The sequence below is a fragment of the Diceros bicornis genome, chromosome 3, assembly GCF_020826845.1.
Source record: "Diceros bicornis minor isolate mBicDic1 chromosome 3, mDicBic1.mat.cur, whole genome shotgun sequence".
NCBI classification, from domain to species: domain Eukaryota; kingdom Metazoa; phylum Chordata; class Mammalia; order Perissodactyla; family Rhinocerotidae; genus Diceros; species Diceros bicornis.
This window is the reverse complement of record NC_080742.1, coordinates 30,448,332-30,464,094: the sequence shown is the minus strand read 5'-3', so window position 1 is coordinate 30,464,094 and position 15,763 is coordinate 30,448,332. Positions and strand designations below refer to the sequence as shown.

Here is a 15,763-nt window from a genome sequence, read left to right as displayed (position 1 = left end):
GCTCCATATCCTCACCAGCCTTTGGTGTTGTCAGTGTTCTGAATTTTGGCATTCCAACAGATGTATAGTGGTATCTCATCGTTGTTTTAATTTGCAATTCCCTAACGACATATGATGTTGGGCTTTTTTAATGTATGAAGCACAGATATATCTGTGGTATTAAAATTTCAAGGGAAGGGAGACAACTAGGTTAAAAATGTCCCTTCTTAGGGGCCGGCCTGGTGGCCTAGTGGTTAAGTTTGCGTGCTCTGCTTCGGGGGCCTGGGATTCGGAGGTTCAGATCCCAGGCGTGGACCTATGCACCACTTATCAAACCAGGCAGTGGCAGGCATTGCACTTATAATGTAGAGGAAGACGGGCACGAATGTTAGCCCAAGGGCAATCTTCCTCAGCAAAAAGAGGAAGATTGGCAACAGATGTTAGTTCAGGACTAATCTTCTCACCAAAAATTAAAAAATAAAAATAAATTTTAAAAATGTCCCTCCTTAAGGGGTCAATAACGGAATTTTTAAAATGGAGAGGCACTGATCTGGGTGGTCAGAGAGGCAGCAGGAGAGAGACAGGATAGAAAAGAAGGATTGCTCATGCTGGCCTCACAGAGATTCTGAGCAACTGGATAAGCTAGTGGAATAAAACTGAGTATGGAAAGCAGACCAGAAGTTAATTTTTATAACCCGTTTGTATTAGTCAGGGTTCTCCGGAGAAACAGAACCACACCCATTTCAACGTACATATTGTATGTCAACTATACTTCAATAAAAAAAATATATATAAAACCAGTGTGAATCATCAGTGGAATGTGGAAACCAAAAGCTAATTGAGCACACACAATAAATGTTAGCACGTGCTGTTAGTTTTTTAAATGTTAACTATTTTGTCATTCTCACTCAGGCAGTTCCCTACCTGGCCCTGACACTGACCCTGGAAAAGATAAATCCCTGCAGTGTGGCCCTGGGGCCCCTAACGCTGGTCTGCCCTACAGCACCAACCCAGAGGCCTTTAGATTTTACAAGGAGCTCAAAAAATTCCCTGAAAGCCATTCCTTTAGACTTGAGGAAAATAGGGATGGATGGTTAGTCCACCCCAGAAGGCAAGTGAAATACCAACATAGCTCCACAAGGCTCCAGGCAGCAGTGAAAACCAGCGTTCCCAAGGGATCCATTCAGAAAATCCCGGAGTTTGTGGCTAAGACAACAAGGCTCTCTGCAGCCCTCAAAACTCGCAGGCAAAGAACAGATTTTAAACCTTTGGATTCTAAGCAAAGAGACCAGAAGGTGGCAGAGTAATGTCTTACAAAAAAAGCATTTCAGAGAGAAAAGTCACTTCCGTAAACGCAGATCCGGGAAAATGAAACTCAACTCAAACCTGCAGGCTTGCCGGTGTCGGCACACCCGTTTCTGAGAAACACCCTGCTGTTCAGGAGCCAATTAGAGCTCGGATGGAAGTGGAAGCAGAAGATAAACTTTCATAGAAACCAGAATGAAGAAGACATTTTTCTCTAACATCATAAGAGGAAGGAAACACAGACGTCAGATGTTTTCTGCACGGCAAAACATGGTTTTCTCATTTATGTATAAGAAATTTGCAAGAAAATCTGGGTAAGTACAATCTCTACTATTAATATTATTACCATCTATAGCCTTTTATTGAATAGGAAGAAATCTACTTTTCAATTAGAAAATTTAAATTTATTCCAAAACAAAAAATAATGTTTTAAGCCTAGAAATTCTGGACTGTTCGTTGCTGTGAGCTGTGACAGGAGTCTGCTTTATATTAGTTGAAAAAGATAAAAGATGCAGTTGAAAACTAGAGGCACTTTTATTGATGAAATCCCCCAAGGCATTAATAGCATCTTCAGAAAGAACATATAATGAAAATTTAAAGATATACTTTACATCAATCAAAGATACCTCCCACCATCTACTCCAAAAAGCTGCCAGAAAATAAAACTTCCCAGGTGCTTCTCAGATAGTAGTGTCAGATGATATAGATAAGAGACAGATAGAGACAGGGAGAGACAGAGACAGACAGACTACTACAGGAAATCCTTGAAATTATGGCAGCTTTATTACTTTTATTTCTTGGTAAAAATCCTAGGTTTGTGTCTGATTTCCCCCAAAGCAAGGAACAAGGTAATACAAAATGGGTGGGTGGGGGGGGGATTACATTTCTGAATAAAGCCCTGAGCTTCAACTTCCTTTAGGAAAGCTAAGAAACCCTACAGTTGCTAAATGTCTGTGGGCTCAGTTGTGTAACCAATCGTGTTTTCTTTTTTATAGTGGTTGCTAAGAAGCTCAGAACCAATTTTCAGGCCACTTCTAGTAAAGTATATAGAACTGAAAACAGTTATATTAGGCGCTAACTTTACTCCATGGCTTCACCTTTTTCCCCTCCTACCCGTATTCAGCCTTCTCTCTGATTTATTTACTCAAGAGTTTTCATATATGTGTGATCTTGTATCACTTTCTAAATTACCTAAAAACCGTCTTGGAACAAGGGAGGGTATAAAGAAATTATTAAGATGTGAAATACCTGTGAACAGTGGCATAAATGGGGAAAACACAGGTGTTAGATAACAGTCATTCCTCTAGTGTACATTCTCCAAAAGTGGCATCTTCAACAGTTTTTAAAAAGTAAGTTATTGAAAGGCTCAGATATCAAGACTCTGACAAAGGCTTTAGAGAAAGAGTGAAAGCTGTTCAATCATGATTTGGAGATCCGTAATCTGGTAGAGAAAATAGTCAAAAGTCATTGCTTTTTTATTTGCTCACTTTCCCAACCAAACATTCAGGCCTAACTTCCCCATCCCTCCAAGCCATATCTGAGAACTTGACTTCGTGTTTTTATACGTATACAGTATGCAGCTCATGCATAAATCAAATAATCCATCAAATTCACCACTCAGCCTCATAATCTGGGTTGTGATATATCACTTAGGGGGCAGGGGCTGAGTTTGTAAAACTGTGAAAGGCCCTGGCTGATGGAGGAAACAAGAGAGACTCCAAGGGAAGTATTCTGGTAGGATGGGACAAGAGATGGGTCGTGAGAACCCCAGATATGAGGGCTCGGGAGCCCGAGCACAGCTGGCAGCAAAATGATCAGAGTGCCTCTGGCCTTATGTGTTACGGTAGTGTGGGTGCAACAGAAGTGAGCTGTGCTTTTACAGGGTAGAGTAGGTGGGACTGAGCAGGACACACGAAAAGGACTTAGATAGCCGAATTACTAGAGGAGGGTGCGATCAGCTTTTAGATAACTATAAAACTAGTATGAATCAACACTGGGATGTGAAAACCAAAAGCTAATCCCATAATCTGAGGCTGCTGTAATAAATCTCTAGTAAAACTTGAAACTCGGATGCCAAGAATTGAATTTACCATTATCCTTGATTGGTAACACACCATCATCTTTTTCTATGCAAGTACTTCTTTTATTTTATTCATCTATTTATTTTATCACGTATTTAGGAGGCATCATTGGCTTTTTAAATGAAGTATAATTTATATGAAATGAACAAATCTTAAGGGTACAGCTCTATGAAATTTTTGTATGTATTCATTAGTGTAACCACTAACCAGATCAAGATATAAAATATTTTTATCACACCAGAAGTGTTCCTTGTGCCCCTTCCCAGAAAATATCTCCATGCCAAACCCCTATTCTGACTTCTACTACAATAGATTAATTTTGACTGTTCTTGAACTTCACATAAATGGAATCCTACAGTATATTTTCTATTGTTACTGGCTTCTTCCACTCAATATTACATATGTGAGATTCATACATGTTGTTGTCTATATCAGCACTTTAATCTTTTTCATTAGAATTGCTGAATCATAGGGTAGGTATACATTTAACTTTATAAAAACGGCTGAGTAGTTTCTCAAAGTGGCCAAAACAATTTACATTCCCACTAAGCAGTGTACGAGTGTTCCATTGACTCCATATCTTCGCCAACATTTTCTATCATCAGTCTTTAATTTTAGCCATATTGCTGGGTATGTAGTACTATCACATTATAGTTTCACTTTGCATTTTCATGATGACTACAGATTTTGGAACACTTCTAGATTCCTACCCATCACATCCACCCACTTGACTGTCAAAAGCCCCACTGGTTTCTCTTCCTCCCGGTAAGCCACGTCTGGTCCTCAACCCCAACCCAGAATCAGCAAATGCCCCAAAGCTTACCCAGGAAGATCTTCCCTCCCTGGAATTTTGTCATCAAGTCCACCTACGACTCTGTGATAACTTCAAAAATATGTTTTGTAATTATCTGAATTTTTTTTTAGTTGTTTCAGTGGGAGTGTTGGCCTGCTGTGATCTACTACATCACCTTGGGAAGTGGGACTCCTTCCATTTCTTCTTGAGTCAGTTTTGGTAAGTTATATTTTCCAAGGAATTTGTTCAGTTCGCCTCAGTCTTCAAATTTATTCATGGAAAGTTGGTTAAAATATCCTCTAATCCTTTGAATTTTTGTAGCATCTGATATTGTTTGTTTGTGCCATCTCATTTATTTCTTGGTTACTTTTTCCAAGATATGTCAATTTTATTATTTTTTATCAAGAACAACTTTTGGGCTTTCTTGATTCTCTCTATTGTAACTTTGTTTCCATATTATAGATTTCTACTCTTACCTTTATTTTCTCCTTCCTTTTACTTACTTCAGGTTTATTCTGTTGTTCTTTGAACTTTTTAAATTGATATTTAGTTTATGCTTTTCAGTCATTTTTCTAGTTTTATAAAAGCACTTAAGGCTATAAATATCTCTCCAACTATTGTTGACACTGTATCTTGCAAGTTTTCAAATGCAATATTTTTAATAAAAATTGTATGTACTTAAGATATACAACATGATAATTTGATATACATGTATATACACAGTGAAATGACTACTACAGTCAAGCTAATTAACATATAATCTCCTTACATAGTTACCATTTTTTTTTGTAGTGAGTGCACCTAAAATCAACTCTCGTAGCATGTTTCCAGTGTTCAATACAGTATTTTTAAGAATAGTCACCATGCTTGTACATTAGATCTCTAGACTTATTCATCCTACATAACTGCAAATTTGTACTCTTTGACTTACATCTTCCCATCTCCCCACCACACTCCAGCCCCCAGTAACCACTGTTCTAGGAGTTCAACTTTTTTTTTTTCCCATATGTAAGTGAGATCATACAGTATTTGTCTTTCTCTTTCCGGCTTATTCACTTAGCATAATGTCCTCCAGGTTCATCCATGTTGTTTCAAATGGCAGAATTTCCTTATATCTCATGGCTGAATAATATTCCATTTTATACATATACCACATCTTCTCTATCCGTTCATCCACTAATGGACACTTAGGTCATTTCCATAACTTGACTATTGTGAATAATGCTACAATAAACATGGGAGTGCAGCTCTCTTCAAGATACTGATTTTATTTCCTTCTGATATATGCCCAGAAATGGAATTGTTGAATCATATGGTAGTTCTATTTTTAATTTTTTGAGGAAACTTCATACTGTTTTCCATAATGGCTATACCAATTTACATTCCTACCAACAGTGTACAAGAGTTTCCTTTTCTCCACATCCTCACCAACATTTGTTATCACTTGTTTTTTGGATAGTAGTCTTCTAACAAGTGTGAGGTGATATCTCATTGTAGTTTTGATTTGCATTTCCCTGATGATAAATGATGTTGAGAACTTTTTCACATATCTGTTGGTCATTTGTATGTTTCCTTTTGAGAAATGTCTACTCAGGACCTTTGTCCATTTTTTAATTGGGTTGTTTTCTTGCTATTGAGTAGTTTGAGTTCCTCATATATTTTGGATATTAATCTCTTATCAGAAGCAAGGTTTGCCAATATTTTCTCCCATTCTGTAGGTTGCCTTTTCATTTTGTGGATTGTTTCCTTTGCTGTGCAGAAGCCTTTTAGTTTGATGCAATTCCATTTGTCTGCTTTTGCTTTTATTACATGTGCTTTGGGGATCATATCCAAAAAGTCATTGCCAAGACCAATGTCAAAATTTTTCTCTCTGTTTTATTCTAATAGTTTTATGGTTTCAGGTCTTAGATTTAAATCTTTTATCCATTTTGGGTTGATTTTCGTATATGGAGAGAGATAAGGGTCCAATTTCATTCTTTTGCTTGTGAAAAACCAGTTTTCCCAAAACCATCTAAAGAAGAGACTGGTCCTTTCCATATGTGTGTTCTTGGCACCTTTGTTGAAGATCAATTGACCGTAAAGGTGTGGATTTATTTCTGAACTCTTTTCTGTTCCATTGGTCTGTACGTCTGTTTTTACGCCAGCACCATGCTGTCTGATTACTATAGCTTTGTAGTATACTTTGAAATCAGGTAGTGTGATGCCACTAGTCCTGTGGGTTTTTCTTTTGCTCAAGATTGCTTTGGTTATTTGTGGTTTTTTATGGTTCTATATGAATTTTAGGGTTGTTTTTTCTATCTCTGTGAAAAATGCCATTGTAATTTTTATAGGGATTGCATTGAATCTCTAGATTGATTTGGGTAGAATGGACATTTTAACCATATTAATTCTTCCAATCCATGAACACAGGATATCTTTCCATTTATTTGTGTCTTCTTCAATTTCTTTCGTCATTGTTTTATAGTGTTCAGTGTAGACATCTTTCACTTCCTTGGTTAAATTTATTTCTGAGCATTTTTTTGATGCTATTGTAAATGAGATTGTTTTCTTAATTTCTTTTTCAGATAGTTTGCTAGTAATGTATAGAAATACAACTGATTTTTGTTTATTGATTTTGTATCCTGTACCTTCACCAAATTTGTTTATTAGTTCTAACAATTTTTTGGTGGAGTCTATAAGGTTTTCTGAGTATAATATTATTGCAAACAGAGACAATTTTACTTCTTCCTTTTCCAATTTGGATGCCTTTTATTTCCTTTTCTTGCTAATTGCTCTGGCTAGGACTTCCAGCACGATATTGAATAAAAGTGATGAGAGTGGACATCTTTATCTTGTTCTTGATCTTTGAGGAAAAGCATTCAGCTTTTCACCATTGAGTATGATGTTAGTTATGGGCTTGTCGTATATGGCCTGTATTATATTGAGGTATATTCCTTCCATACCTAATTGTTAAGAGTTTTTATCGTGTAACAGTGTTGAATTTTGTCAAATGCTTTTCCTGGATTTTTGAAATGCTCATATGATATTTCTCCTTCATTCTCTTAATGTGGTATAACACGTTTATTGAGTTATGTACATTGAACCATCCTTGCATCCCAGGGATAAATCCCATTTGATAATGGTGTCTGATCCTTTTAATGTGCTGTTGAATTTGGTTTGCTAGTATTTTGCTGAGGATTTTTGCATCTATCTTCATTACGGATATTGGCCTGTAACTTTCCTTTCTTGTAGTGTTCTTATCTGGCTTTGGTATCTGGCAGGGTGATGCTGGCCTCGTAAAATGAGTTTAGAAGTGTTTTCTCCTCTTTTTTGGAAGAGTTTGAGAAGGATTGGCATTAATTTTTCTTTAAATGTTTGGCAGAATTCACCAGTGAAGCCATCAGGTCCTGGACTTTCCTTTGTTGGGAGGTTTCAATTACTGATTCCATCTCCTTACTTACATTATTGATCTGTTCAGATTCTTTATTTCTTCATGATTCAGTCTTGGTAGGTTGTATGTTTCTAGAAATTTACTCACTTCTTCTAGGCTGTCCAATTTGTTGGTGCATAATTGCTTATAGTAGTCTTTTATGATCCTTTGTATTTCTGTGATATCAGTTGTAATGTCTCCTCTTTTGTTTATAATTTTATTTATTTATCTTCTCTCTTTTTTTCTTAGTCTTGCCAAAGGTTTGCCAATTTTATTTACTTTTCATAAACCATCTCTTAGTTTCATTGATCTTTTTATGGTTTCTCTAGTTTCTATTTCATTTATTTCTGCTCTGATCTTTATTACTTCATTCCCTCTGCTAACTTTGGGTTTAGTTTGTTCTTCTTTTTCTAGTTCCTTGAGGTGTGAAGTTAGGTCGTTTATATGCAACTTTCTTTCTTTTTAATGTAGGCATATATCACTATGAACTTCCCTCTTCAAATTGCTTTTGCTGCATCTCATAAGTTTTAATATGTTGTATTTCCATTTCAATTTGATTCAAGATATTTTTGATATCCCTTTTGATTTCTTCTTCGATCCATTGGTTGTTCAGAAGTGTGTCATTTAATTTCCACCTATTGAGGAATTTTTCAATTTTTTTTTCTATTATTGATTTCTAGTTTCATATCATTGTAGTCAGAAAACATACTTGATATGATTGCAAGCTTCTTAAATTTGTTGACTTGTTTTATGAATTAATATATGATCTATCCTGGAGAATGTTCCCTGTGCACTTGAAAAGAATGTGTATTCTGTTGCTATTGGATAGAATGTTCTGTATGTGTCTGTTAGGTCCATTTGGTCTATACTGTTGTTCGGGGCTGCTGTTTCCTTATTGATTTTCTGTCTGGATAATCTATCCATTGTTGAAAGAGGGATATTGAAGTCACCTACTATTATCATATATGTCTATTTCTCCCTTAAGTTCTGTTAATATTTGCTGTACATATATTTATAGGTAGTCTGAAGTTGACTGCTTTATATATTTGCAGTTGTTATATCATCTTTTTTTTTTAATTTTTTGTTTATTGCAGTAACATTGGTTTATGACATTGTATAAATTTCAGGTGTACATCATTGTACTTCTATTTCTGCATAGATTACATCATGTTCACCACCAAAATACTCATTACAACCCATCACTACACACATGTGCTGAATTATCCCTTTCACTCTCCTCCCTCCCCCCTTCCCCTCTGGTAACCACCAATCCAATCTCTGTCCCTATGTGTTTGTTTATTGTTGTTATTATCTACTACTTAATGAAGGAAATCATACGGTATTTGACCTTCTCCCTCTGACTTATTTCACTTTGCATTATACCCTCAATGTCCATCCATGTTGTCACAAATGGCTGGATTTCATCGTTTCTTATGGCTGAGTAGTATTCCATTGTGTATATATACCACAGCTTCTTTATCCATTCGTCCCTTGATGGGCACTTAGGTTGCTTCCAAGTCTTGGCTATTGTGAACAACGCTGCAATGAACACTGGGGTGCATGTATCTTTATGCATTGGTGTTTTCAAGTTCTTTGGATAAATACCCAACAGTGGAATAGCTGGATCATATGGTAGTTCTACCCTTGATTTTTTGAGGAATCTCCATCCTGTTTTCCATAGTGACTGCACCAGTTTGCACTCCCACCAGCAGTGTATGAGAGTTCCCTTCTCTCCACACCCTCTCCAACACATGTTGTTTCCTGTCTTGTTAATTATAGCCATTCTGACGGGCATGAGGTGATATCTCATTGTAGTTTTGATTTGCATTTCCCTGATAGTTAGCGATTTTGAACATCTTTTCATGTGTCTGTTTGCCATCTGTATATCTTCTTTGGAGAAATGTCTGTTCAGGTCTTTTGCCCATTTTTTAATTGGGTTGTTAGTTTTTTTGTTGTTGAGATGCATCAGTTCTCTATATATTTTGGAGATTAAGCCCTTATCAGAAGTATGGTTTGCAAATATCTTCTCCCAATTGTTAGGTTGTCTTTTCGTTTTGTTGATGGTTTCCTTTGCTGTGCAGAAGCTTTTTAGTTTGATGTAGTCCCATTTGTTTATTTTTTCTATTGTTTCTCTTGCCCGGTCAGACGTGGTGTTTGAAAAGATGTTGCTAAGACCGATGTCGAAGAGCGTACTGCCTATGTTTTCTTCTATAAGTTTCACAGTTTCAGGTCTTACATTCAAGTCTTTAATCCATTTGGAGTTAATTTTTGTGTATGGTGTAAGGTAAGGGTCTACTTTCATTTTTTTGCATATGGCTATCCAGTTTTCCCAACCAGTTTTCTTCAACCATTTGTTGAAGAGACTTTCTTTTCCCCATTGTATGTTCTTGGCTCCTTTGTCAAAGATTAGCTGTCCATAGATGTGTGGGTTTATTTCTGGGCTTTCGATTCTATTCCATTGATCTGTGTGTCTGTTTTTGTGCCAGTACCATGCTGTTTTGGTTACTATAGCTTTGTAGTATATTTTGAAATCAGGAAGTGTGATACCTCCAGCTTTGTTCTTTTTCCTCAGGATTCCTTTAGCTATTCGGGGTCTTTTGTTGTTCCATATAAATTTTAGGATTCTTTGTTCTATTTCTGTGAAAAATATTGTTGGAACTTTGATAGGGATTGCAATGAATCTATAGATGGCTTTAGGAAGTATGGACATCTTAACTATGTTAATTCTTCCAATCCAAGAGCACGGAATATCTTTCCATTTCTTTGTGTCTTCTTCAATTTCTTTCAGAAATGTTTTATAGTTTTCGGTGTACAGATCTTTCACCTCTTTGGTTAAGTTTATTCCTAGGTATTTTATTCTTTTTGTTGCAATTGTAAATTGGATGGTATTCTTAATTTCTCTTTTGCTACTTCGTTGTTAGTGTACAGAAATGCAACTGATTTTTGTATGTTGATTTTGTATCCTGCAACTTTACCATATTCGTTTACTCCTTCTAAAAGTTTTCTGGTGGATTCTTTAGGGTTTTCTATATATAAAATCATGTCATCTGCAAATAGTGACAGTTTCACTTCTTCCTTTCCCATTTGGATCCCTTTTATTTCTTTCTCTTGCTAGAGTGCTCTGGCTAGGACTTCCAGCACTATGTTAAATAGGAGTGGTGACAGTGGGCATCCTTGTCTGGTTCCTGTTCTTAGAGGGATGGCTTTCAGTTTTTCACCATTGAGGATGATATTAGCTGTGGGTTTCTCATATATGGTCTTTATTATGTTGAGATACTTTCCTTCTATACCCATTTTATTCAGAGTTTTTATCATAAATGGATGCTGTATCTTGTCAAATGCTTTCTCTGCATCTATTGAGATGATCATATGATTTTTATTCTTCATTTTATTAATGTGGTGTATTATGTTGATTGATTTGCGAATGTTAAACCATCCCTGCATCCCTGGAATAAATCCCACTTGATCATGGTGTATAATCTTTTTAACATATTGTTGTATGCGATTTGCTAGTATTTTGTTGAGGATTTTTGCATCGATGTTCATCAGTGATATTGGCCTGTAATTTTCTTTTTTTGTGTTGTCCTTGTCTGGTTTTGGTATCAGGGTAATGTCAGCTTCGTAGAATGAGTTAGGGAGCTTCCCCAGCTCCTCAATTTTTTGGAAGAGTTTGAGAAGGATAGGTATTAAGTCTTCTTTGAATGTTTGGTAGAATTCACCAGGGAAGCCGTCTGGTCCTGGACTTTTATTTTTGGGGAGGTTTGTGATTACTGTTTCTATCTCCATACTGGTGATTGGTCTATTCAAATTCTCTACTTCTTCTTAATCCAGTTTTGAAAGGTTGTATGATTCTAAGAATTTATCCATTTCTTCCAGATTGTCGAATTGGTTGGCATATAGCTTTTCATAGTATTCTCTTATAATCTTTTGTATTTCCAAGGTGTCTGTTGTAACCTCTCCTCTTTCATTTCTGATTTTACTTATTTGTGCCTTCTCTCTTTTTTTCTTGGTGAGTCTAGCTAAAGATTTGTCAATTTTGTTGACCTTTTCAAAGAACCAATTCTTGGTTTTATTAATTTTTTCTATTGTTTTTTTGGTCTCTATTTCATTTATTTCTGCTCTGATTTTTATTATTTCCCTTCTTCTACTGATTTTGGGCTTGGTTTGTTCTTCTTTTTCCAGTTCCTTTAGGTACATTGTTAGATTGTTTATTTGAGATTTTTCTTGTTTGTTGAGATAGGCCTGTATCGCTATAAACTTCCCTCTTAGAACCGCTTTTGCTGTATCCCATAAATTCTGGCATGTCGTATTTTCATTTTCATTTGTCTCCAGGTATTTTTTGATTTCTTCTTTGATTTCTTCGTTAACCCAGTCATTGTTCAGAAGCATTTTGTTTAATCTCCATTTATTTGTGGCTTTTCTGATTTTCTTCCTATAGTTGATTTCTAGTTTCATACTGTTGTGGTCAGAAAAGATGCTTGGTATTATTTCAATCTTCGTAAATTTATGGAGACTTGTTTTGTGGCCTAATATGTGATCAATCCTGGAGAATGTTCCAAGTGCATTTGAAAAGAACGTGTATTCTTCGGTTTTTGGATGGAATGCTCTGTGTATATCTACTAGGTCCATCCGTTCTAGTGTGTCATTTAAGGCCAATGTTTCCTTATTGATCTTCTGTTTGGATGATCTATCCGTTGGTGTAAGTGGAGTGTTAAAGTCCCCTACTATTATTGTGTTTACTGTCTATTTCTCTTTTTATGTCTGTTAATAATTGCTTTATATATTTAGGTGCACCTACATTAGGTGCGTAGATATTTACAAGTGTTATATCCTCTTGTTGGATTGTTCCCTTGATCATTATGTAATGCCCTTCTTTGTCTCTTTTTACAGTTTTTGTTTTAAAGTCTATTTTGTCTTATATGAGTACTGCTACCCCAGCTTTCTTTTCATTGCCATTTGCATGGAGTATCTTTTTCCATCCCTTCACTTTCAGTTTGTGAGTGTCTTTAGGTCTGAAGTGTGTCTCTTGTATGCAGCATATATATGGGTCTTGTTTTTTTATCCAGTCAGCGACCCTATGCCTTTTAATTGGAGCATTTAGTCCATTGACATTTAAAGTAGCTATTGATAAGTATGTACTTACTGCCATTTTTTAACTTTTTTTTTTCCTCAGCGTTTTAGTAGTCCTTCTCTGTTCCTTTCTTCTTCTATACAGAATTGATGGTCACTTTAGTTTGACCTCTGTCTGGAAGCTGTACTCTTAATTCCCCTCCTCCGTCCTTTTATGTTTTTGATATCATATCTAACCTCTTTTTTGTGTATTTGTATCCATTACGTTCTAATCATGGAAATAGATAATTTTTCCTATTTGTGGTCTTCTCTTTTCCCCTTAAATCAGTCCCTTTAACATCTCTTGTAGCACTGGTTTCTTGGTGACAAACTCCTTTAATTTTTGCTTATCTGGGAAAATTTTGATCTCTCCTTCCATTTTGAATGATAACCTTGCTGGGTAGAGTATTCTTGGCTGTAAGTTTTTTCCTTTTAGCACTTTAAATATATCGTGCCATTCTCTTCTAGCCTGTAAGGTTTCTGCTGAGAAGTCAGCTGATAGCCTTATGGAGTTTCCTTTGTATGTAACTTGACATTCTCTTGCAGCTTTTAGGATTCTCTCTTTATCTTTAATTCTGGACATTTTGATTATGATGTGTCTTGGTGTGGGCCTCTTTGGGTTTATCTTGTTTGGGGCTCTCTGTGCTTCCTGTACCTGGATGTCTGTTTCCTTCCTTAGGTTAGGGAAGTTTTCATCTATTATTTCTTGAAATAGATTTTCTGCCCCTTTGTCTCACTCTGCTCCTTCCGGGACACCTATAACACGGATGTTAGTGCGCTTGATGTTGTCCCAGAGGTCCCTTAGACTGTCTTCACTCTTTTTAATTCTTTTCTCTTTTACCTGTTCACCTTGGGTAATTTCTTCTAGTCTTTCGTCCAGCTCACAGATCCATTCTTCTGTATCCTCTACTCTGCTTTTGAGTCCCTCTAATGAATTTTTCATTTCCAGTATTGTATTCTTCATTTCTGATTGTTTCTTTTTTATATCTTCCATTTCTTTGTTGACATTCTCACTGAGTTCATCTATTCTTCTCCCCAGATCAGTAAGCATCCTTAACACTCTTAGTTTGAAGTCTCTGTCGGGTAGGTTGCTCATTTCTGTTTCACTTAGTTCCTTTTCTGGGGTTTTGTCCTGTTCCCTTACTTGGAATGTATTCTTTTGCCTCCTCATTTTGCCTCTTTCCCTGTGCTTGTGTCTACGTATTAGGTAGGTCAGCTACGTCTCCTGCTCTTGGATAGGTGACCTTATGTAAGTGATGCCTTAGCAGGCTTCCAGTGTGCTTTCCTCAGTTCTCAATGTTCCAGGGGTGACCCCTATGTGGGCTACGTGTGTCCTTCTGTTGTGGCCTGTTTGCTCTCCCTGTAGGTGCCCAGAGAGGCTGAGTTATGCTCCTGGTCAGCTGTTGTAATGCTCAGCTGCTTGTAGTTGTTGTGGGCCCTTCAGTCTCTTTATCAGGTGTGGGAAGCCCCAGCACAGTTGGCTACAAGTTCTAATACCACATTTGTGTTGCAGTATTTCTTTTAAGTGAGTAGGCCCCCAGTGTGGCAGGTTGTTAGGCTCAGGGCCTTACAATTGCTCTAAGCCTCTAGCCTATTAGGTCTCTTGTCAGCTCTCTGAGGATTGCAGCTGGGTGGGGTTGGCCTCAGGCACAGGAGCACCCAATTGTTTCAGGCTTTGGAAGGTGGGGCAAACCTCCTATGTGGGTCTTTGAGAAGCACAAGTCTTCTGCAGCTGACAAACCCTGCCGCCCACAGGTCCACACACACAGTCAACACAGTCCTGCCCCGTGTGAGCGCCCCGACCTCCCCAAGCGGACCCAGTCTCTCCACGGCGGGAGCCCCACACACTCCGCCACAGCCCCACGCTCTCCACCCGCTCCTTGTGCACACCCTGCCCCACTCAAGTCGGCTCAGTTGCCAGACTGCAGAGAATCCAGTCACCAATCTATGCAGGCCCACAAGTTGCCTGAGGGCTTGTTGTTGGGTGGGGCCAGTCTCTAGGGTGGGCTGCCTGCCCTGGCTGAGCTGGATTAAATCGGTGCTCTAGCGGGTGGGGCAGACCCTGGGCTAGCAGGCCTCAGGGAGAACTCCAATGGCGTCTGTGTCAGCACACCCACACCAGGCCACAACAATGGCCGCCGCCAATGTCCCAGTCCCTGGAGACGTCTCACCCCTCACCGAGATGCACTCAGGGCCTATTAGGTGAGTCTCTTTTCACCACAGCACTATGCACCTTTCTTTCTGGTGATTTTAGGATGCTTTCTGAAATGGGTGAGTTTACGCGCGGGCCCTTTAAGAGCCAGTTTTAGTTTCTTTGTGAACCAGCTTTTCTGGTGGTACTCCCCAATGCTTTAGTAGCAAGCAAAGTCAGATATTATGCCACTGGTCTCGATTGTGCTGGGTCCACAAAATGCCCACAGCGGGGGCGCTCCCCGGCTCAGGGCCCAGCGCCTCCAGGGAGGCTGCGTACCTGTGAGCTGCTCCCGGCGGCCGTGAAGCTGGCGGCTTGTAAAGGCGGCGTTTTTCCTCTCCAGAAGGGAGTCTCTGCCTCTTCTACCTCAGTTGGGATTGTCCGTTGTTGCAGGAGTTCCTCTTATCCAGTTTTCAGTTCTGTCTCAGGGGTAATTTTTCCACGAGTAGTTGTAAATTGGCTGTGTCCACGGGAGGAGGTGAGTTCCGAGTCTGCTTACGCCGCCATCTTGACTCCGCCTCCTGTTATATCATCTTGATGAATTGACCCCTTTATCATTATATAGTAACTTTCTTTCTCTCTTTTGAAAGTTTTCCATATGTGTGTGAGGAAGATCGGCCCTGAGCTACATCTGTTGCCAATCCTCCTCTTTTTTGCTGAGGAAGATTGGCCCTGGGCTAACATCCATGCCCATCTTCCTCTACTTTATACGGGACACCACCACAGTATGGCTTGATAAGTGGTGCGTAGGTCTGCACCCAGGATCTGAACCAGCGAACCCCAGGTTCATGCAAACTTTAACCGCTACACCATTGGGCTGGCCCCCTCTTTTGACAGTTTTTGACTTGAAGTTTATTTTGTCTGATATAAATATAGTCACCCCTGCTATCTTTTGG

At 38.2% G+C, this 15,763-nt stretch overlaps 1 protein-coding gene across 2 annotated transcripts in view; it reads left to right on the top strand.

Moving 5' to 3' along the window:
* Nucleotides 1-1,418: 1,418 nt before the first annotated feature.
* The window catches only part of SAMD9 (sterile alpha motif domain containing 9), a 28,856-nt gene continuing 14,511 nt past the window's right edge, over nt 1,419-15,763 (top strand). The window contains exons 1-2 of one of the 2 annotated variants that reach the window (XM_058525596.1): nt 1,419-1,598; nt 4,290-4,377. Coding sequence is in view for 1 of the 2 variants with exons in the window: in XM_058525588.1 (XP_058381571.1) it covers nt 14,821-14,878 (58 nt within the window). In the remaining variant the exon portion in view is untranslated. Of the gene's footprint in view, nt 1,599-4,289; nt 4,378-14,722; nt 14,879-15,763 lie in introns of those variants that run through there. The other variant, XM_058525588.1, reaches the window with a different exon arrangement.